Consider the following 24,979-nt stretch of genomic DNA (forward strand, 5'->3'; position numbering starts at 1 on the left):
GGACCTTTTTCACAACCTATTTGTCTTTATAGAGGACTCTTTCTCCCCACTCTGCCTGGTAAATTTCTACTTAACATGTAGGTCTCAATTTAGATGTAATTTACTTCGGGAAATATTCCAAGACACCGCTGATATTTTTTCCCACTGAACACTGTATTTCCCCTGTCATAACACATACCATTTGGTATGATAATTACTTATTTACTTGTCTTTATCCCTTGAGTCTGTAAATGCCATAGTACAGCTACCTTATGGATAAAGGGGAATAAATAAACAGTGAATGGTTAAAGAAGCCAGGCACCATGCTAGGCATCTGGATAATGAGATGAAAGGCAAAATCTCTGCTCTCAATGACTTAGTCTATTGGAGGAGACATATAAATGAAACCAACAATGATACCATTAATATGTTAGATATTATACTGTGGTATCTGGCCCCTTTCTGTTATATTTCCAACCGTTTACATTTTCTAAACCTCTACACCCACCATCCATATATTTCTACTAATTATTATCTGAATATAATTTATGCTGGTTTTCTTCCCCTGTTTTAGTATGCCTTTGAATATTTCAACTTATGAATGCTTCAGTAATCATAAATAACATTAATAAAATTTGCCCAAGCTGCTCTGGACAATGGTTTTCTCTCCTTCCTCTGAACTTCAGTTGCCATTCTAGTACTGCAGTCCACTTGATCATCATGTATAAAGGCTTGGTTAATTATTTTATGTAATTATATCCCCTTTTAGATTTAGAACTCTTGGAAGATGGAGATGTTACATAACTATGCATATATATAAAACCATCGAGAGGCCCATCAAGGAGTAGAAAAATATCTCGCTCATGGAAGTTTCATCATAATTGATTTTTAAAAAAACTATAAGCTATGCTATCAGTCCTACCTATTTTTATCCTGTTGAATCGTTTGAATTCATTATCTTTTCTCCAGATTTGCTTTGCAAAGTACAGATCCCATTTCCTGAACAGTTGAAGACTAGTGTTTTATTTATATTATTAACTAGCTTTACATGTCCCGAGAATTGTGGCAAGTGCTTTACACATATTTTGCCATTTAACCTTCCAATAACCCCATGAGGCAGGTACCCCTAGTAACTTCATTCTGCCTCTGTAAGAGTAGGTTCCAAATAGGCTCAGTTATTGTGATAAAGCCTTATAACTAATCAGTAGAAGTCATAGGGTAAATCTCAACTCTGATTCTAACATTTTAGCCACCACTATATTCTAGTCATGGGTAATGCACATAGCTTTTCCAGTCCTGCACATCATGATGATAAGTAATTATCACTAGCTAATTCCACAGACTCAAGAAATGTGTACAGGAACTATGATATACCTTAACAAATCCTACAAATATAATAACAAAGTATGTTATTCAGAAAAGAAATCATTATTTACCAAGAATCAGAACGTACTTGGTACTTTGCTAACACTATCTGATCTTTTCTTCCGAAAGGATTTTTTAGGGTTACTATCCCTATGATCATTTTCTAGGTGAGAAACCTGAGACTTAGAAAGGTCAAGAACACTTTTCAGGGTAGATCACACAACTAGTAAGTAGCAGGTTGTGGATGTCCACCAATATGTTTGTCATAAAAAATTGTGTTTTTTAACTACTATACTACACTACCTTGTTAACCTCTGTTTATGTGCTTCTCAGTTTGTTTACTATCTCTTTATTATTGTGTCACCATGAAGAATATGAATATACTCAGAGTTCTGTTATGTAAACTTACTGGTTGGGTTCAGGATAACTGGTTTAAGTAGTCTGACTTTCTGTTTCCACTGTTTGTAAAAACTGTCCAAGATACTATGATTTTATCCAATTTTAAAACATTTTATAAGTAAAAATATTATTAACATATTTTAATCATATATTAAACATATGTGGTCAAGCACATGCCTTCCTGACACACCTATGTTGTTTAGAATTGGTAAGCAGCATATTTACATTGAACTAATTTCATACTTTTATCCATGTCTGTGTTGTAACTCTTATCCAGAATTCTCAGATTCTTTCCTGCAAAGTCTATATTCTATAATCTAGACAGAATTATGGGCCCAGGTGGAACACCAAAGATCATTACATTTTTGTCATATTCTTTCACATGTAACAGGTAAAACTAATAAAAAATGTACTAATGTAAAATAAGCCAGCTGCTTGTTTCAACACAGCAATTGAATGCTATCAATCAAGGTACTCCTTGCTGTCAAAAAAGAAAACTGGAAGTTTCTGTATGGAAGAAAGTAAGGCTTAGGATAAATTAAAGTAAAAAGCTTAATCTGTAAAAGAAATATACTTATAAAATTGGGGAAATGAACTAGGAAAAAAACTAGGAGCAGTATTTGATAAGGCCTGTCTAGACATTGGTATCTTGACTGTGAATGTTGAATAATAAAACTGAAATGAATAACATTATGATAAGATCAGGTAAATTCATGAAAATATAAATCAGCAAGAGAGAACAAAAATGCTGTGGCACTTATTTTAAGGACTGAATACAAATATGGGCTGGATCTTTATGTGGCAGACTCTCTTCTCGGCTGACCACTTTGTAATGCCTACAGTGAAAACCACTCTTCCTTTTCAGTCTAGTTTTATTGTGGATTTTAGAAACTACCTACTATATTACTTTATATTCTTAATAAAATTCAATTTTGTACTGTTACAAAGTACAACATGCGTATTATTAAAATTTAGAAAATTTAGGAATGTAAAAAGGACAGTAAATTTCACCAGGTAGCAGTTATTCTCAGAGTGAATCATGATTAATATTTTTATTTCTGGGACTTTAAACAAGATATTAAGTGTTCTCCATTCTAAAGAAAACTATAATGAAAAATTTCTTCTGTGTTTTTATGCTGATTGTTTCTGGTAAGCTTTTTGTTTACTTTTTTAGTTTTTAACATAGTCTATTAATGTATGTTAGATTATGATTGCAGAGATAAATATTAGGGGCATCAAAAGTCCTATTCAAAACTATAAAGCATGAGTGAATACTAATTTTCATCCCGTATAGGCTGTGTCTTCTACATTTACATGAGATTAAATAACCAGCTACATTGAAGCTGGAAGGTTTATACTCATTTTATCACAGCCTAGCCCTCTGGGGCTATGTGGTCACTTTGGGGAAAGTCAACATAGTTCAGGGCCCATGCATTTGGACAAGTGACATGAGGTGTTAAAAGGTGACACAGATTCCCAATGTCTCTTTTTCTATAAATTCTAAAATTGACCACAGGCATGTTTTTTTCTTAAAAAGATGTGCACATGCTTACTTGGGATTTTGCTTCTAACTCTATAGAAGCATATATTTGCTAGTAATGGAAGAGATAGGGACCCAGGGTCTGTAAGCTTGCATCCATAGTGGAAAAGTGAATTGTTACTGGAAACCGTAGTTTTCAATTGGTATAGTGTCTGGTTTGCCTTGAGACATTAACTTTATCTTCACCAAAGTTTTTACAAACAACTTATTCATTATTTCTTCCCTCCACAAAATCAATGCTACTTAAAGTGTGATACTTGAATTATTAACATGGGCCTCACCTGGGAGCTTGTTAGAAATGCAGAATCTCGGGTAAGAAAGCATTGTGCTGGAAATTGAAGTTACACATAAATGTAATAAAATAAAATCATCTTTTTGATTCAGGGGCTTACAATTTGGTAGAGATGTCAGGATTTTCACATGAAAAGACAAATAACAACTCAGCACTTGCAATATTAAGAGACATAGGGGTGAACCACGTCCTCATTGAGAGGACTGATTTTTCCAGGCTCCAAACTAAGAATTGAAATATTTTAGAAATGAACTTTTTATTCAGCAAAAATTTACTAAAATCTTCCATGCGTCAGATATTCTGCTAAGACAATGAGGGTATCAGACAGATCCATTGTCTGCCCTTGCAATGGTTTCACTCAGTTGTTTTCTAATTTGTAATATGCCTAGCAAACTACTTTTTATAACACAAAGAACGGAACTGAATTTCCCTAGAAGTCAATTAACTCTTTGCATAATTGCTTACATAATAACTGTCTTTTGTTACTTTTCCAAGGTGACATGGAGAAAGAGGATATACCTTGAGACTTAGGGTTAAAGTAACTTTGTAACATGTGTTATGGATTTCTAATATGCATTCCCCTGACTATACCTTGATTCCCCAAATACTCACATATGACAGACCATTATAGGTACCTTCATGATAAATTTATTTAATCTTTTTTAGCTTTTTTGTCTTGGTTTCTGTAAACAAGCTTGGTATAAGATACCTGTCATCTAAAAAACTTTTAAATGCCTTATCTATTTACAAAAATCAGAGATGTCATGAAATATGATAAGAGAATTATTCCTGACATAAGTTAGACAGGACCCTTGAATTACTCATCTGTGAACTAATTTGAAGAATTCTTGCACAGGTAGATAGATCTGCCCCTCACCTCCAAGAAAACAGAATCAGATGTCTTTTTTTCCAGCCTCACTCTCCTAGACTTGTATGTATAGAGCTATGAAGCCTACTTTTTCCTAAGCTTCAGATATTATCAAACTCCTATCTGGAAAAGTAGGTCTCATGGGTTCATTTGCCCCTCCTATACAGATTATTCCCTAGGTAAGGAAAAAATAAACTCAGGGAGATTTCCCTCACCATTTTAGGCATAGTGTTAATCTTCCTTCTTGTGGATAAGATTGTAGCCTTAGGTGTTTCAAATACGGTTTTACTGATTCAGCAACTTAGCAGAATAGATATAGTTAATGCATTGATTAATTTTAAAAACAAGCCAAAGTGATCAGACCTCTGAAATAACCCAATCCAAATGAGATCTAAAGCCTTCTTCTGCAGCTGACCTATTTATTCCAAGCTGCCTATCTTTGTAAGGCCTGAGGCGAGGAAGCCTGAGTAGCACGGGGCTTTACCTGGAATGTTAACAGAAGCCTTGTGATATTTCAGGCTGACTCTTTTTTTTTTTTAAACATCTTTGTTGGAGTATAATTGTTTTACAATGTTGTGTTAGTTTCTGTTGTATAACAAAGTGAATCAGCTATATGTATACATATATCCCCATATCCCCTCCCTCTTGCATCTCACTCCCACCCTCCCTATCCCACCCCTCTAGGTGGTCACAATGCACGGAGCTGATCTCCCTGTGCTATGTGGCTGCTTCCTACTAGCTATCTAGTTTACATTTGGTAGTGTATATATGGCCATGCCGCTCTCTCACTTCGTCCCAGCTTACCCTTCTCCTCCCCGTGTCCTCAAGTCCATTCTCTACATCAAGCTGGCTCTTCTTGGGCCTCAGCAGGCCTCTACCTTTCATCACTAGAGGTTCCTTTTGCCTCTTCTCAGACAGAGCTGTAAGTCCCAATTTTCTAAAAAGATTTAATACCTTTCCTTCAGAAGACTTCATTATAATTATATTACATTTGTACCTCTACCTTTGAAGAACACATTTAATGAACCTAAGAAATGGAAATTGGGCACAATTTGTATTTTTATGTTATGAAGTTTGACTCATACTCTTTTTGCTAGAGTACTTTCATTGGAAAGATAAGCTTGAGCTCTTCTATTTATTTAAAATTATGGTTTCTAATTATCATGAAATATGGATTTTATTATTTTTATGTATCTTCGAAATGTCACAAAGTTATAATACAGTTTATTCTTGAACAACACAGGTTTGAACTGTGTGGGTCCACTTATAGTAGATTTTTTTCAATAGTAAAACTACAGTACTTCATGATCGATGGTTGGATCAAATTAACAGATACAGAGGACCGAACAGCCAGATTTTCCTGCACAGAGGGTTGGCACCCCTAACTCCCACGTTGTTCAAGGGTCAACTGTGTTTTGTTCTGGAGTTTTATTTAGTCTGTTTTCCAATGTAAGACTATATACAGTCTGCTCCTATGGATATCACTTCTTATTAATTTACTAATCTTTTCCTTAATTGTCTTTCTGTACTACCTCTAAATAATAGATTGTGTGATTTTCTCTTTGAGTGGGAAAAATTTACCTCATTTCTTTCTCTGATTGTCACAGATGTTTGTTTTTCCCAGTCACACCTACATGTACCAACTAGTTTTAAGAAAGAAAGAAAGGAAGAAAGCACATAAAAATATCCCTCTTAATATATTTTCTGATTGTATATTGTAATATCTTTCAATCCCCAAAGTTAAAGTTTTAATTGTAGCTTTGCTGTCCAATTAACCACATCTTGGAACTGTATTGTAAAGTGTTGTGTCAACTATATGCACAATTATACTGAAGGCAAGAAAAAGATAAAGGGATTAAAATACTTGTGAAAGACATTGAGTGCTAAATGACTAAAATAATCTTTATCAGAAAAATATAAGATCTATCGAAAAAACACTTGTTTTATGAATTCCCTCAGAAAGCACCCTGAAATGTAAAAATGCTTGTATTGATTATAAATGAAGACCCAGTAAAGATGTCATCTGGTTCCTATTTTTTAATTAATAATTTTTGAAATCAAAGAGATTTCATGGCATAAAAGTCAAATAGTTCTATAAAGCTCAAAATGAAAAAAGAGTAGTCACCTCATACATTCTACTCATCCCTGATCTCTGTTCACCAAGGATACAACACTTTTAACTCTTCTTTAAAAAAAAAAAAAATCTGAATATTTATAATATAACATGCTTAAATGGATATTTGATTTTTTTCAGATTAAGGTATTATTGACTAGCTTTCTACTGAAAGATGACTATTTTGCTTAAGTAGAAATCCCCTCCTTACCCCACCTACTACACACATTCTTTCTATATAATTATATTATTATTATTTAAATAAATATTCACTATGTTCATCATTTATTATCTTGTACACATTCTTCAGAGCTGAGCCATGTAGTACACTATAAACATTGCTTTTATATAATTTTTAAACTTTTAATTTCTTGTTGACATACTTTCTAAAGCCCTCTGTGTACTTTCTTCAACTTAAACTGATTGCATAAATGTTATCCTGGGACTTCCTTTCACTAGCCTGCTAGACAATCTCTTTGCCAAAGTTTGGGCAAAGTTTATTTTATAAGTTACTTTCTCTTTGGTGAAGGACACAAATCCTCCTGGATTGATGCTTCTGTGTAAGCCTCCTGATAAAAGATGCTTGGATGATACATTTTTGGTGGCCTAACATGTCTGAAAATATCTTTATTCTGTTCTCTTAATTGACAATTTATCTGTGCATACTAGAGACTGAAAATCATTATCTATTAGAATTTAGGCATTTCTTCACTGCTTTCTAAATTCCATTGTTACCACTGAAGGTTTTAATGCCATTGTGATTCCTAATCCTTTGTGTGTGATTTTTTAAATGTTTTATTGAAAAATAATCCATATGCCTTACATTTCACCCAATTAAATTATAAAATCCAGTTTTTGTTTTTTTTTTTTTAGTATCTTCACAGAGCTATGCAACCGGCACCACAGTCAATTTTAGGATATTTTCATTATGCCTAAAAATAACCCTGGACCCATTAGCGATCACTCCCCGTTTCTTCCCAATCTCCACAGCACTAGGCAACCATCATTTTATTGATGTGCTTATTTGAGACAATTCATATAAAAGGAATCATACAATATGTGGTCTTCTATGCCTGGTTTCTTTTACTAGCTTAATGGTTTCAATGTTCACTGATGTTGTAGTTTATATCAGTACTGCATTCCTTTTTGTTGTCAAATAATATTCCATTGTGTGGCTATACCTCATTTTGCCTACCTATTCATTCCCTTAAGGATATTTAAGTTGTTTCCAGGTTTTTGGCATTTATGAATAATGTTGCTATGGACAACAATTACAAGTTTTTGTGTGTTCAAATTTCTTTTTGGTAAATAACTAAAAGTAGAATTGCTGGACCATGTGGTAACTTTTTATTTTACATTTTGAGGAACGGCCAAAATGTTTTCCAAAATGGCTGGATCTTTACATTTCCAGCAAGAGTGTAATGAGGGTTCCCATTTATCTACATCCTCACCAGTACTTAGTATTGTCTGTCATTGTGATTATAACCATCCTGATAAGTATGAAGTAGTATTGTCATTGTGTTTTTGATTTGCATTGGTCTAATGAATACAGATGTTGAATATTCATTCATGTGTTTAATGGACGTTTGTGTGGTTTCTTTGGAGAAATGTGGATTCACATTCTTTTCCTGTCTTTATATTGGGTTATTTGTGTATTTATTATTGAATTGTAAGAGTTATTCATAAGAATTATAAAAATCATAATATAAGGATTATTAGATATTTATCTGAATACAAATGTCTTACCAGATTTTATTTGGAAATATTTTATCTCATTCTATGGTCATTTCTTCATTTTCTTGATGGTATTCTTTGAAGCACAAACATTTTTAGTTTTCTTAAGTGGAATTTATCTTTTTTTTTTTTCCTTTTTCACTTGGGTTTTGATGCTCTATCTAGCAAGGCTTTGCTTAACTCGGAGACTCAAATATTTACTTCTACATTTTCTTCTAAGAGTTTTATTATTTTAGCTCCTATTCTTAGATATAAAATCCATTTTCAGCTAAATTTTGCATGTGGCAGAAGGCAGGGATCCAACTTCGTTTCTTTGCATGTGAATTTCCAGTTGGACTAGAGTCATTTGTTGGAAAAAAATTCTTCCCCATTGAATTTTTTTAATCTAAAATTAATTGAATGTAGATGTAAGAGTTTATTTCTGTAATTTCAGTTGTATTCCACTGACATATGTCTCTATCCTAAGGTAGTACCACCTGTCTTGATTATTGTAGCTTTTTAGTAAGTTTTGAAATGGGAAAATGTGAGTTCTCCAAAATGTTCTTCACTTTAAGATTTTTTTTTCTGGCTATTCCAGGTCCCTTGCATTTTCATATGAATTTTAGATCATCTTGTCAATATGCAGAAGACAGCTTAGATTTTCCTATGGATTTCATTGAATCTGCAGATCAATTTGGAAAGTATTAACATCCTAACAACATTGTCTTCTAATCTGTGAATATGGGATTCCTTTGCATTTAGTTAGATCTTCTTTAATTTATTTCAATGATACTTTGTATTTTTCAGTGTATAGGTCTTGTACTTCTTTTGTTTAATTTGTTCCTAAATATTTTATTCTTTTATTGTGCAGTTTTTAGATGGAATTGTTCTTAGTTACACTTTCAGGTAGTTCATTGCTAGTGTATAGAAATACAATTGATATGTATATTTTTTTTCTTTTATCCTGCAAACTTGCTGAACTCATTTATTAGTTCTAATAGGTGTTTTTAATGTGTATTTTTTAGGATTTGCCATATACAAGACCATGTCATCTGTAACTAGACATAGTTTTATTTCTTTCTTTCCAATCTGGATAACTTTTATTTCTTTTTCTTGCTAATTGCCCTGGTCAGTGAAACGATGAACAGAAGTGACAATAGTAAGCATCCTTTTCATTTTCCTAATAGTAGCAAAACGTTCAGTCTTTTTTTAAAAATGGTCTTTATCAGCCCTCCTCCAAGGGCTTCCTTGTTGTACAACTTGAGTTCCACTCATATCAAAGTTTGCTTTAATAATGCCCACTGGAGTGGTGCAATGAACAGTCTATGTGTTTGGAATGCAGCATCCCTGATCATGATTTGTCTCATCTCCTTCAACCCTTGGCTTAAATTTTACTTCCTTAGTACCCTAAAGGCCAATCAGTCATCATGCACTTATTGCTTCTTTGCTTTTAAATTTTTGTTGATTACCTTTGTCTTTTCTAGTCTCCTCTCCTAGTCTCTTTATTCTTGTGTGTTTGAGCCTTTCTTATCACTTTTTCTAAGGGTATGGAAAAATGGAGAGGTGAATTGGTGTATTTAATTGCCATGCTTAACATAGCTAGTGAGCACCTTTTGACCTAATATGTCAGGCACTGTGTTGAATTTGTCTTTGTTCATTCTCATTTCATTGAATATATAGACACCTTCCCAAGGTTATTGTTGCCTCCTATGGTCTGGGACTAATATGCAGATTTAAGAGAATGATATTCATCCTTTGAAGGGAAAAAAATGACTTTTATCTTTACTTTCCAATAAATTTAGTCACAAGTACCTGTTGCCTACTAAATATGCAGAGACTGCTGGCAGTTATGAGCTCCCTCTACAAAAGAGGTGTCTTTATTCACAGTGCCTCACCTCCTCTAACCCAATTGCTACTGCCACCTCCATCCTATTATGTTTATCTTATATAAGCTATGCAATATACTTATATAATTTATATGTATATAATCCTTTTTTAACTCTACATTTATTTTCTTACCCATCTACCTCTAGGCATGAAAAATTCCCTAACTAGATGTATGCAATTTCTACTTGGTAATTATGTTTCTCTCACAACCTTGTGGTAAATTTGGTTAATTTTTTTTTTCCTCAAGCATCGTTTCTCTGTGGTTGTGACTACATAAATTGAACAAGGCAAAGACCTGATTTTGTTTATCTTACTATTAATAATTCTAGCATATCATTCTTACTGCAAAATCAAATACAAGACACTGAAACAAGATGTGTAATACCACAGCATACCTTGGCTTTACCCGTCCAATACACCTAGCACTCTCTCCTTTATCTCTCCATATACCAGTCAGTATCTCAGTATTGATAATAATTGCTAAAAAGTTATAGAGCATGTTTGCACTCATTATGTCTTTTAATATTCTTAAAAACTTATTAAGACATATGCTAGGTTGGAGGCTAAGGCCCAGAAAGGTTAAGAAACTAGTCCACAGTTAAATGTCTGGTAAGAAATACTACAGATACATCTGTCTTCTACCTTAAAGACTAGAGCACATTTCAAGATACCATATGTGCCTGGTCTATCCTTCTATATAAATAAAAGATGGAAGTGAAAATTACGAGATTCCTTTGGTAGAGATGTGTTGAAGATTATAATGAGAATAACATAACTGCCAACCTATAATGGGCATTTACAGTGTGTCAGACATTAAGCTAAGTGCTTCTATTGAATTACTGTGTTTAAACCTCACACCATCCCTATGAAGTCAATAATGTCATTATCCTCTAATATGAGCTGAGAAGAGAACCCCACAGGAGCATGTGTTACTTTGTTCTACCTTCTCATATCCTCTTATAGATAAAACTGAGGTAAACATTTTTCTTAAACAATATTCCCACTAATAACTAATACCTGAAGATGATAGGTTTATTATTTAGCAAATTTTGTCAATGGATATTGAATCCAAGTCTTTCTATTCATAACATAAAATAAATGAATTTCTTATTTGATTGTGCCTTGATAACTAGATTTTAATTTTCCAAGTAATGAAAACTGTTTCAAAGTTTTACATATTTGAATTTTAGAACTCTGAATGCCATTACAATAAAGTTTCTTAAGAAATCAGAGCGTAAAGTGGCTAAATTGCTAGAAATGATTTTACTTGGGGACCCAAAATAAGCAGTTTTCCATCCAGTTTTAGCAAACGAGTTGGTATTATCAGGATTCTTTCTCAGAGTAAACTTGCAACTTGCTATATCTGTAGCCTAAAATGGGAAAAATCTCTTAGCACTGGTGTAGTACACTCTCAGGTCAGGACCTAGAGTCTCTGACTGGGTAGCCACTTCCTAGAAACAACTCTGCGGTATAGAAGGAAGAGTAAAAATGTTTTTAAACAGATAGCGGTATTTATCATACAAACTAAATGTGTTTCAGCATGTAATTGTAATTAAATTACTAACCATCCATGTCCATAAAATGGAATAATGTACACCTATAAAAAGGGATGGGGATATCCATGCGTTGAGTGTGCATGCACCTCCCCCCACACACGTGTATTATTTTTATTTATTTATTTATTTATTTATTTATTTATTTGCGGTACTCGGGCCTCTCACTGTTGTGGCCTCTCCCGTTGCGGAGAACAGGCTCTGGACGTGCAGGCTTAGTGGCCATGGCTCACGGGCCCAGCCACTCCGTGGCATGTGGGATCCTCCTGGGGTGGGGCACGAACCCGTGTCCCCTGCATCGGCAGGTGGACCCTCAACCACTGCGCCACCAGGGAAGCCCCGTGTATTATTTTTAAAAGTATACAATCTGTTTTAAACACTAGGCTCAGTCCACAGAATATTTTCTCAAAGCACCTAATTGGCCTACAGTTTCCACCTTGTAATAGCACATCTAAATTATAGAGAATTTTTATTTTTCTTTTGGAAAGACTAGTAAATCTTTATGAGACATTATTATGAAAATTGAAAGATATGACGTGACATGTTTGCCCTATTTAAAAAAAACTTAAAGAATTGACTCTGTTGGATTTGGAGTAGATGTTTTTTCTTAAATTTTTTACATAAAAATATTTTTCTTTAAAAATAGAAACAGTTTTATTTATTTCATTCTTTCTCATTTGTATGCCTTAAACTTTTTTGTTTTGTTTTTTTGGTCACCTTAGTGCCTTGGCTAGGACCTCCAGTACATTATTGAATATAAGTGGTAAGAGCAGTTATCCTCTTCCTTTTATGACTTGTTCCTGATATTGGGGCAAAGTAATACCATCAGGTTAAAGAAATTCCCCTCTGTTACTATACTGCCAAGTGTATTTGTGGGTTTTTTTAAAAAAATCATGAATAGGTACTGTTTTTTGTTAAATGCTTTAGGAATCTGTTGAAATGATCATATGTTTTTTCTCTCTTAGTCTACTGATATGGTGACCTGCATTAATTGATTTTCAAATGCTAAACCTGCCGTGATAAACCTCACTTAGTTATGATATATTATCCTTTCATATATTCCTACATTTGGATTGTTAGGAATTTTGCATCAATGTTTGTAAGGAATATTGCTCTGTAGTTTTTTTTTCTTGAATGTGTTCGTATGATTTTGGAATTAGGGTAATTCTGGCTTCATAAAATTAGTTAGAAAATATTTTCTTCCTTTTTCTTTCCTAGACATGTTTGTATAGGATTGGTGCTATTTCTTCTCTAAATGTTTGGTAGCATATCCAGTGAAGCCATCTGGGTCTAGTGTTTTATTTGTGGGAAGATTTTTAGTTTTAAATTCAATTTCTTTAGTAGATATAGGGATTATCCGTGAGCTTTGGCAGTTTGTGTTTTTCAAGGAACTTGTCTATTTCATCTATGTTGTCAAATTTATTTATTTATTTTTAAAAACTTATTTATTTGGCTGTGTTGGGTCTTCATTGCTTCATGGGCTTTCTCTAGTTGTGGGGAGTGGGTGCTACTCTTCGTTGTGGTGCACAGACTTCTCATTGCGGTGACTTCTCTTGTTGTGGAGCATGGGCTCTAGGTATGTGGGCTTCAGTAGTTGAAGCACGAGGGCTCAGTAGTTGTGGCTCACGGACTCTAGAGCACAGCTTCAGTAGTTGTGGCACACTGGCTTAGCTGCTCTATGACATGTGGGATCTTCCCGGACCAGGGCTCAAACCCGTGTCCCCTGCATTGACAGGCAGATTCTTAACCACTGCACCACCAAGAAAGTTCCTATGTTGTCAAATTTAAAGGCAAAGATTTGTTTGAAGTTTTCTCTATCTTTTTAAAACTGTGAGATCTGTACTAGTGATATACTCTCTTTCCTTGCTGATACTTGTAATTTGTGTCTTTTTTTGACTTTAAGAAGGTCCTGGGATATAAGATCAATATATAAAAAATCAATTGTATTTCTAAATGCTAAAGATGTACAATTGGAAATGTAAATAATACCACTTATAATAAACCAAAACTATAAAACACTTAGCTATTAATTGAATAATATATATAAATGCAACTATAAAACACTTAGGTATTAATTGAATAATATATATAAATGCAACTATAAAACACTTAGGTATTAATTGAATAATATATATAAATGCAAGATCTATATGCTGGAAACTCATGGGGAAAAATAAGCCTCCTAGAGCCCCAAGTAAATATACATATATTACATTGTATTTGTGGATCGGAAGACCATAGTATTAAGATGTCAGTCTTCCCCAATCTATAAATTCAATATAAGTCCAAATAAAATCCTAGCATAATTGCATAAAAACTGACAACTGATTCTAAAATTTATATGGAAATGTAAAGGACCTGGAATATCTAAAGTGGTACTGAAAAACAAAAATAAAGTATGAGGATTCATGCTACCAGATTTCAAGTTTACTATGTCAAAACAGTGTGATATTGGAGAGAGGTAAACGTGTAAATTAGTGAAACATAGGAGTACAGAAATACATCCACAAATAAATAGTGAAATATGTATTTTTTAAGTGCAAAGATAATTTAATGAAGAAAGGTTAGTCTTCTCAACAAATGGTGCAGGCACAGTTCAACATTTAATGCAAAAAAACCCCATAAAAACCTTGATTCATATATTATACTATATATAAAAACTAACTCAAAATGGACCAAAAATCTAAAACTATAAAATTTCTAGAAGAAAACAAAGGAGAGATTGACTTAGGTAAGGATTTGACACTAAAAGCATGATTCAAAAAGAAAATATTGAGCAACTAGACTTATCAAAATTAAGGAATATTTTCTTTGCAAATTTATTATTTGAAAAACACTAATACAATGAAAAAAGAAGCTACAGACCAGGAGGATATACTTATAAGTCAAATATCTCATAATGGACTTGTATCTAAAATATATATATATATATATATATATATACATACATGCACACACACACATATATAAAATAAAAAATGGGCAAAAGATTGAACAAACACTTTACCAAAGATATATGATTGGCAAATAAGAACATGAAAAGACGTTTAATATCATTAGTCATTAGGAAATGCAAATTAAAACCACAATTAGGTACTATTGCATACCTGTTAAGAGTGGTTAAAGAAATTAAAATAAAAACCTGATAATAAGTTCTGGGCAGAAGGCCAAGTAGCTGGAAGATTTATATATTTATGGTGGGAATGAAAAGCAGAACAGCCACTTTGAAAAGTATTTTGATAGTTTCTTATAAAGTGAAACGTCTTTTTACTATATAAGCCAGCAATCCCAAATTTACCAGATGAAGTGATAACCTATATTTACACAAAAATTGTATGTGAATGTTATAGCAACTTTACTCTTAATAAACCAAAACAAGAAACAATTCAAATGTCCATCATGTGTGAAATGGATAAACAAAACTAAGGTACATTCATACAATGGAATACTATTCAGCAATGCAGAAGAGAGAACTACTGATAAAATAACATGGATGAATCTCAAATATGTTATGTTCAGTAAAGATGCTACAGACTGGATGATTCCATTTGTATGACATGCTGGAAAAGGCAAAACTATTGAGACAGAAAACAGATCAGTGATGGCCAAAATCTGGCAGTGGGGAAATGAGCTGATTGCAGAAGGACATAGAAAAATATTTTAGGATGATGGTCCTGTTCTATATTTTAATAATGGTATTGGTTACAAAACTCTATGCATTTTTCAAAACTTACATATCTGTACACTAAAAAGAATCAGTTTTACTGAGTGTAAATTATACCATAACAAAAATGGAACAAAAAATTAGGAAAAAATAATTGCCTTAATGTTATATCTTTCTATATGGGAACACACTGAAAATTTGAGGCTAGGACTGTGGTTTTACACTAAGCGAAGAATTCTGAAGAAATCCACCTTAGCAGTCATAAGGAATGATATGACACAAATTATCACCATTCTACATATGTCAGGCGGACGTCCTGATGACAAGAGGGACTGTCTGGTATGATAAGTAGCTGCATCAGCTTATCAATTTCCAAGTACAAAGAGTGAGTGAAATATGTTATTTTTATAAATGTACTACATGGAGAAAGATATTTTTCTTATTACCGTGATTATCATTGTTGGTTAAAAGGCATTTTTGTATAACCTAAATTCAAGAAGAAACTTGATTACTAAAATTGCGAATGAAATTTGATCCTATTTTGTAAAATAATGCCTCACATAACTTATATCTGGAAAAGTGCCTATACTTTTTGTATCTCCAAAGAGTTTATAAAAGTTCTAATTTTCTCTCAGGGGGGAACATATAACCTAGAAGCACATGAATATGGCACAGCTGTGTTCTTACTCTCCCACCAAGTCCAATACATGATCAATGTGAATTGTTCGATTTTAGGTCATGAAGGCAGCCAGCATAATGTTATTGATGATCTGGTGGCTACACATACAGTATTGGAAGCAGTGGTTCTCTGGCTTAGAGATATTTACATAAACAAAACGAATGAAGGAAGAAACCTCCTAAAAGTAATAACTTGCAATTGCTGGAATCTGGTTACCAGCTTCTAACCATTCTTTATTGATCTGCTTTTACTCTGAGGCAGGTTAGCAAAATTTATTTGTATGTGTTTCCAAAACCATAAACCTGCATACATTTGTGGAAATGTGTTAAAAAGCAGAACAATCTCTAAAGACTATGCAGACTAGCATAAGTATTTGGTGAAAATTACATGCCTGGATTGTTGATTGGTCTATGCTTATGTAGCAAATTAGATGTGGATATACATTGTTTCAGTGAGTACTATTCATATTTTATAGAAACCCAATTAGCCAGTATAGAAAAATCTTTGTTTCCTATGGTTAGTGTTTCTCTGTTTGTTGGGGGCTTTTCATTCAGGTAACGATTTCAGGAGAATTTACCAAAAAAAGTATCTTCTCCAGAAGATGTCAAAAGATACAGAAGTGATTTAGGTGCAAAACTAGAACTATTTTATGTAACACCCAAAAATAAAAGAGCAAAAGAGAAAAATATTTCTATTGTAAAATGAGACATAGTTCCAAATCACTTGAAGAATATGGAAATTATGACAAGAATGCTTGATGACAGGTATTCTGTTGTACTGAATGGATGATTATGCTTAAATGGTAAAATGATAATAAAGATAATAATTAAAAGAGTTACTATGAGGCAGGCAGTATTTTAAGAACTTTGCATGACTTAGCTCATTTAAGCCTCACAATACCCTATGAGGTAGTTTCTATTATTTTTCCCATTTTAGAGATAAGCTCTCTATACCTGTTTATTCTTAAGTCATTTGCCCATTACCATGGTATTATGTAACAACCCTGGTACCTCGGGGGTTTAATGCAACAAAAATCCAAATTTTCACTCACATCACAATCCAGTTGGGTCATCAGTAGATGCTTCCTGTATGTGCTATTTTAGGCTCCCTCCGTTTTGGGTCTCTGCCGTCCCAGGGTTCTCCCAGTTGTCTGCTGAATTCCCTGCATCCAAAGGGCGGACAAGTCAAGAGACAATAGAGGATTGTCAGAATCCTTTAGGGGCCAGGTTAGGAAGTGGCACAAACTAATTTTACATATATTTCATCATCTAGAAGCCACATTCACATAGCCTGAAATTAGCTAAACCAAGATTGGAGCTTAGGTACTCTGGCTCCAGAGTCCAAAGCTGTGTATATGGCATCACACTCAGAAAAAAGAAAAAGAGTGGTAAAAAAGATATGAGATTTAGTATGAATTAATTTTCTGTCCTTTTAGAATTCCTCCTACTGTTTGTTAGTAATAAAAATTCAGAAATCTAGTTCTTGAATCTATTTCTAAGTTAAAGATCAACTTAGAAGCTTAGATACCTCAAAGCTACCTACTACTTGTAAACTGTTAACTTGTGTTTTATACAGAAAATATACTCAAACTTTGATAATATTCTCCTATACAAGTTTGAAAAGAACACAAAAATATTTCTTAAAATCACAGAATATAGTGGGTCTGTGTTGGGGAGCCTTCATCAATTGCATTAGATTTAATTTCTGAAATAGTAGCTCCTCTTCTTTAATTAAAAAGATACTTTTCTTTTATGATAATGCTGAAGAATACAGATAAGATACCATGTTTCCATATTTGCATTCTGATTTGCATATTTCATCCCCTTAGATACTAGTGATCTTCCTACTTCAGTGTAAGATTCAAACCATTGATAATGTTGCCTGAGCCAATGACTATGCTTCATTTAAAGCAGTTTATGAAGATTGATGAGTCGAGCACAAAATTTCTGTTCTGCTCAAATAATCTTTCTGACAAAATTAATCTGATGCACTTTTAATTATGTACATAATCATTATAGTGTTGCACATAATTAATCATAAATGGTATGCAGTTCAAATACATAACATTACAGTAATTAGTATTGCTTTCATAGAGCCAGGCCAAATTTTAAATTTTAGCTTTTTTTTTCTTTTTTTTTTTTTTTTTGCAGTACACGGGCCTCTCACTGTTGTGGCCTCTCCCATTGCAGAGCACAGGCTCTGGATGCGCAGGCTCAGCGGCCATGGCTCACGGGTCCAGCCGCTCCGCGGCATGTGGGATCTTCCCGGACCGGGGCACGAACCCACGTCCCCTGCATCGGCAGGTGGACTCTCAACCACTGCGCCACCAGGGAAGCCCTAAATTTTAGCTTTTCATGTTGGTAGCTCCTCACAGTTCTTTATGATCTGTTAGAAGAATACATATTTACCGTTTCATCTGATATCATATACTGTTTAATTGTCTCCATATCACCTCTCTATACATACACAAATTCTCATGCAGGATAAATTCAGTAAGCCAAAAGCTAAGTTGCCCTTGTCTCTTTTGCTATTTTCAGCCACCAGACTCCCACCTAATATGCAAAATCATGTGTGAGGTCTGATCTTTCATAACCATTTTTATCCATTTTCTCTTATTTCTCCTCTTTTCTCGCCGTCACTACCATGATGTTGGTAACCTTTTAGCATGCCTTGTAATCTTCATACTCCAGGGGTTTCAAGATTGGAGAAAGCAGAAAGATGGAACCAGTAGTCTATGGATTTTCTACTTCAGACTGAGACAGGGCAAAGAAAGAGATGGGCTATAGGGATTATGTGGAAAACAATGCATTTAAAGCAGTGAATTAATATGCCTGTCCTAAGGTACAGACTAATAAATTAGGTAATACCCCTACCTTCATGCTCTGTATCCTATAAGATATTGGTCTTTTCTATGAGAAACTGTTCCTCTTTCTGTCCGAACTCCTTCCTACATTTATCTCTGTCCCCTCTGAACCGCTGAAACCATTTTTAAAGGTCTTAATTGATCCTATTAGGAAACCCAGTGCAGTCTTTAGGCTTCATCCAAGTATATTTCTCAGTTTTTAATATTTATTGCCCTGCTTACTTCCATGGACTGTTATTCTTCCTTAGGTTTTGTGAAGCTTTCTATGTTCCTCGTCTATATATTTAGTTATTTCTCAGTTTTCTTTTTTTTTTTTTAAAACATCTTTATTGGAGTATAATTGCTCTGAAATGGTGTGTTAGTTTCCGCTTTATAACAAGGTGAATCAGCCATACATATACATATATCCCCATATCTCCTTCCTCTTGCATCTCCCTCCCACCCCTCTGGGTGGTCACAAAGCACTGAGCTGATCTCCCTGTGCTATCTGGCTGCTTCCCACTAGCTATTGATTTTACATTTGGTGTGTATATATGTCCATGCCACTCTCTCACTTCGTCCGAGCTTCCCCTTCCCCTTCCCCGTGTCCTCAGGTCCATTCTCTACATCTGTGTCTTTATTCCTGTCCTGCCCCTAGGTTCTTCAGAACCTTCTTCTTTTTTTAGATTCCATATATATGTGTTAGCATACGTTATTTGTTTTTCTCTTTCTGACTTATTTCACCCTGTATGACAGACTCTAGGTCCATCCACCTCACTACAAATAACTCAATTTCGTTTCTTTTTATGGCTGAGTAATATTCCATTGTATATATGTGCCACATCTTCTTTAGCCATTCATCTGTCAGTGGACACTTAGGTTGCTTCCATGTCCTGGCTATTGTAAATAGAGCTGCAGTGAACATTGTGGTACATGACTCTTTTTGTCTGTTTTCTTTATTAACACCTTTTCTTCTGCTTGCCTTTCACATATAAAAGTTCTCTAGGTTTGATTTATATCATAAATATTCTTTTTTAAGGGATGATTATTTTCTCTTTGGACTTCAAGGACCAATTATGTGTTTTTGACTTCCAAATCTCCACCTCTAGTCCAGACTTTTCTTCTTAGGTAGACTCAAATTCTCAACTCCCTCCTAGCCATTTTCTTGTCAACGTTTTAAACTAAACCATCAAAAGCAAACTTAGTATTTCCCTCTAAACCTCCAATCCTTCTGTTATTCTTAATTCATTTTATTGGTACTGTTAACTCAGTGTTACTATGCTTTCACCAAGTTTCTGGCCATCCACTCATCTAAATATTCATAGTCCTAACCTTTTAGATAGCTTTTCTTTCTTTACTGTCTTTTACTCATTTTTCTCCTTGTTATTAGGCACTTTCAAACAATACACGTCAGAGTATATCACTTCTGTCCTCCTTAACTAGCAATGATTTCCATTATTGAAACAGAAAATTCTACTTAATCTAAGAATTAATCTACTTCTGTCTGGCGCCAAATAATAATTCCAGTCCCATTTCCGACCACATCAAACACTATGTTTTAGCCACACAGGGTTATTTACCATTGTCTTTACCTCTTACATGCTGTCATTTTTTTAAAATTTATTTTCTCATATTGTCTACTTTATCTGGAATGCATGCTCATAAATTCTGTCTACTGAGCTCATCTTTTAAATTTTAGTTTAAATTTAACTTCTTTAACAACCTTTTTTCCAGATACCTACCTCTATTTCCAGTCTCTGGATGAATTCTTCTCTTTCCAGCTAATGTCACATGTATTTTTATTTAGTATATGTGTTGTTCTGCTATGAATTATAGCTGTTGTTTACATTGTTGCACTTCTCATCTAACCCCACTTGCTTCCACACTCATGTTGTAATTCATTAATTTGTCTAAAGCAATTTTGCATCTGTGGAAGCCCAGCAGAGTCCTTAGCATTGACTAGGTGCTCCATCAGTGTTGAACTAAAAGAAGCATATAGACTAAAGGCAATTTTGGACTGATTCCACCATAATCAAACAAGATTTGACAACTCAATTACCTAACTTAAAGATGTAAATGAACTATCTTTAGGACCTAGTTTAATTTAATGGACTAGAAATGACACCTGAGAGTATTAATTGTCATCCTAGAATTAAGCTATTTTACTGATTTATTAGTTCATTCATCCTATAAAAATTATAAAAAACACTTCTTGTATGTATCTACAGCACACTACTAAGCTTAGAATGACAAAGCAAATAAAAAAAATACACCACGGTTTCAACCGTCACCAGATTGTACAGTGGGAAGTAGAGGCATTTTTGAAAACATAGGCTTTGTTTGTAGTCAGCCTGACCTTGAAGTTTTGAATACCATCTTCATCGTATATTTACCATATAATCTTAAATTAGTTATCAACCATAAGTTTCCTCATCTGAAAACTGTAAATTACAATGATATCTACATTTTTGACTGTTATGGGGTTTCAAAGAAATTGCACATTGTCCTATATATATATATATATATATATATATATATATATATATATATATATATATATATATATGGTTTATAATTTATAGCTGTAGATACTGGTGGGGGAAACCAAAATGTAAATAACTACCATATGAAACAAAAATGTTATAACTTCTAAAGATCCATTTATTCTATATTTTTATTAATAATGTAGTTTTACAGACCAAATGACTGGTCTTTGCACATTATATAAATGTTAATATTTATAACAGCATATAATTGGCATTGACCCCAATTCCAAACCTACAAATCAGATGTGTTGATTTGTATAGTGGCTTAATTTATATCAAGGAAGCAGAAATTGTTCCAGGTATCTCAAGGAGAAATAAATTTTAATATAAAGTGTCAATTGTAATAGAATAGTGGAAATTAGAAGTCGAAGAGGGCACACCTAGCTTTCAGCTTATGGAACTGCAGTTATGTTCCAGTTAGAGGGGAAGCTATGATAACTGATGAGTTTACTAGTAGCATATTGATAGGCAAGAGAAAAAGACCAGGTTTTTATCCTGGGGCACTTCAGCCTTAAGAGGTTGACAAGAAAATGTGGAACTGTACAAAGGAGGCTGTGAAATAGGAGGAAAACCAGAAGTCCTGAGCCCTGGAAGCAAAGTGATGAAGGTACATCAGGGAAAACTAGTTAACAGTGTCAAGTGCTGCTGATAGGTCAAGTAAGATGAGGACTGAGAAAAGGCCATCACACTTATTAGCCTCAAGGTCATTGGAAACCTGTATCTGAGCAGTTTCTGGAGCAATGGAGATAAAACCTTTATGGAGTGGGCTTAAGATAGAAACAGAGGGGAAGAAAGAGACAGTGAGTATGGATTATTTTGTAAGTTTTGTTATAAAGAGGAACAAAGATACTGGGCAATGGTGACTCCTACAGGATGTGAGATCAAGGTTTTTTGTTTTTAATGTGGGGAAAAGTAGTACAAGGGTCAGAAAACATTCTGTAAAGGGCTATAATAGATATTTTAGGTTTGGGGGGGCCAACTAGTCAACTAAGGCAACTAGTTGGGTTGTGTTTGTAGTGTAAAAACGGCCATAGGCAATATGTAAACAAATGGCTATTGACTGGGTTCCCATGAAACTCAATTGACAAAAAGGGATGGAGGCTTTACTTTGATCTAATATAAACTTTTAAAGATGATTATGAGAGGAAGTAGAGAAAAACTGAAGTGATATCCTTGAATAGGTGAAAGGGGATGGGATTTGTGCACAGGAGTTGTGGCTGGAGCTTTAATTATGAGTTAAACCAAGTTTGAAATGCAAGGAAAACAAGAATAGGCAGAGGTGGGTAAAATGTGAAGCATAAATCTGTGGAAAATTTCTTTCAATAGCTTCGATTTTCTCAGGGAAGTAGGAAGCAAGATCATCATATGTGGGTGACCATTATGACGGAGATTTAAAGTTTTAAGAAGAGAAGATACATAAAATATTGATAGTTTCATGAAAGAGTTTAAAAGCAATTGGGCTAAGAAAATACTAGAGAGAATTAATTTTTTAGTAAAATACCAAATTTTCAGTTTGGAGTATTCTAGCTGTCCTTTTCCACACTGGACTTTAATATAGCTTTATTAAAAGTTAAAATATTTCTGAAGCACCAGCTAAATTTGTGGCAAATATCAATTTATTTTGAATCATTTAACCTTGATCTTTAAAACCCTTATTTTTCTCCCCAGGGGAAAAAAGGAAATTGTCACGACCCATTAATATCCCTATTTTCAGACACCACAATCAGTCATACATTCTCTCTGTAATTTTTCTTGTTTAGCAAATCTTATTCCTGTTAGAAATTATTTGTGAAATGAATATGCCTCTGTCACTTCATCTGTGTTTCATGCATTTATCATACTGGATCCTAATTTGCTCTAAGGTTTTGCTAACTTTGGCTTCACTGATGTTTTTGTTCTGAAAGGGTTTAGATATTATGAAATATATTATGTCCAGTAGTTGTCTAATATTTTGCCACCTGCTTCAAAGGTTATACATGGATTAGTAAGTCAAAACAAGCCCTCAAAATATAGAATATCAATGGATGTGTCAGGTAAGAAAGGCATAAATGGTGAAATCAACCACTGAGTTGACATTTTTCCTCTTGAAATAATTTACCAGAATTTGAAAGGATTTGTGCCTTTGAATGTACGTAATAAGGGAAAAAGTGAAAGACTGAACAGATTGATCTGAAATTTTTATTAACAATACTTCAAACAAATGCAAACCAACATATTTTAGAGGGAATAGATATTGTTTTGTTCTGTCAACCAATCATAGAAACTTTCTAGGAAACCAATCAAAGCTGTATTATTATGGTTATGCACTGAGTAAATATTAACGTTTAAATTTAAATAGTATATGTGTGTGCACAGTTATATAGACATAAGATCTTTGCTTTTCCTCTACAGAACTGTTGCCCAGTTGCCAGCAGTTGAATTGTCAGTATAAATGTGCCATGGTCAGAAATAGTACAATGTGTTACTGTGAGGATGGATTTGAAATAAAAGAAGATGGAAGAAGCTGTAAAGGTAATTATGACATGTAATTCTACTCAATTTTATTTTAACAGAGGCTTAATTAACAGAAATTTAATAAAATATCTTCAAGCACCTACCATGTGTTCCACACAGTGTTTATGTCCACTTTATTTTTTGTCTCTTGAGAGTTAAAAGTTGGCTCTCCCCCAAAAACCACATATAGAAACATTAGATAAGCATTTATACAAATCAATTTTCTTTCCTTTTTTGATTGAAGTGTAGTTGATTAATAATGCTGTGCCAATCTCGGCTGTACAGCAAAGTGACTCAGTTATACACATACAGACATTGATTTATATATTCTTTTCCATGATGGTTTATCCCAGGAGATTGGGTATAGTTCCCTGTGCTGTACAGTAGGACCTTGTTATGTATCCATTCTAAATGTAATAGCTTGCATCTACCAACCCCAAACTCCCAGTCCATCCCTCTCCCTCCTTTCCCCCCCCATGGCAACCACAAGTCTGTTCTCTGTGTCTGAGTCTGTTTCTGTTTTGTAGATAGGTTCATTTGTGCCATATTTTAGATTCCACATATAAGTGATATCATATGGTTACAAATCAATTTTCAATTCATATTGCAGTAATGACAGACATGGGACATGTCAACAATGGGATGTGTTCTGGTCAGTCACTAAAACTTTGGATTTAATTATTTTAACCTCCTAAATAGTTTATGTCTGTTATATAGCTGCAGTGTAGTAGACATTTGTTATCTACTAAGTTAATAATAGTCATGTAATATTCTTTACAACTTTTACATTGGTAATTCTGGTGATTGATATTTGACCAATGCAATAATGATGAATATAAAATATTTATTTTTTAATGTCCTAATTTTTGTTTTTGTGAACGTTCTACACCAAATGACTCTGCTCTGCCATACTGAACTATTTTAGGTTATTTCTTCATTATGTTGAATCCAAATATATATACATATACATAATATTATATGTTTGTGTATATATATATGATATATCCACAATATAAACAGTACATTATTTTATATGGTATTTAGAA

At 33.8% G+C, this 24,979-nt stretch overlaps 1 protein-coding gene across 1 annotated transcript in view; it reads left to right on the forward strand.

Moving 5' to 3' along the window:
• Positions 1–24,979, forward strand: part of LRP1B (LDL receptor related protein 1B) — a 1,457,034-nt gene that overhangs the window by 490,844 nt on the left and 941,211 nt on the right. Inside the window, exon 4 of the mRNA XM_069540814.1 lies at positions 23,832–23,951. Coding sequence (XP_069396915.1) covers positions 23,832–23,951 — 120 coding nt within the window. The remainder of the gene's footprint in view (positions 1–23,831; positions 23,952–24,979) is intronic.

The sequence above is a fragment of the Delphinus delphis genome, chromosome 7, assembly GCF_949987515.2.
Source record: "Delphinus delphis chromosome 7, mDelDel1.2, whole genome shotgun sequence".
NCBI classification, from domain to species: domain Eukaryota; kingdom Metazoa; phylum Chordata; class Mammalia; order Artiodactyla; family Delphinidae; genus Delphinus; species Delphinus delphis.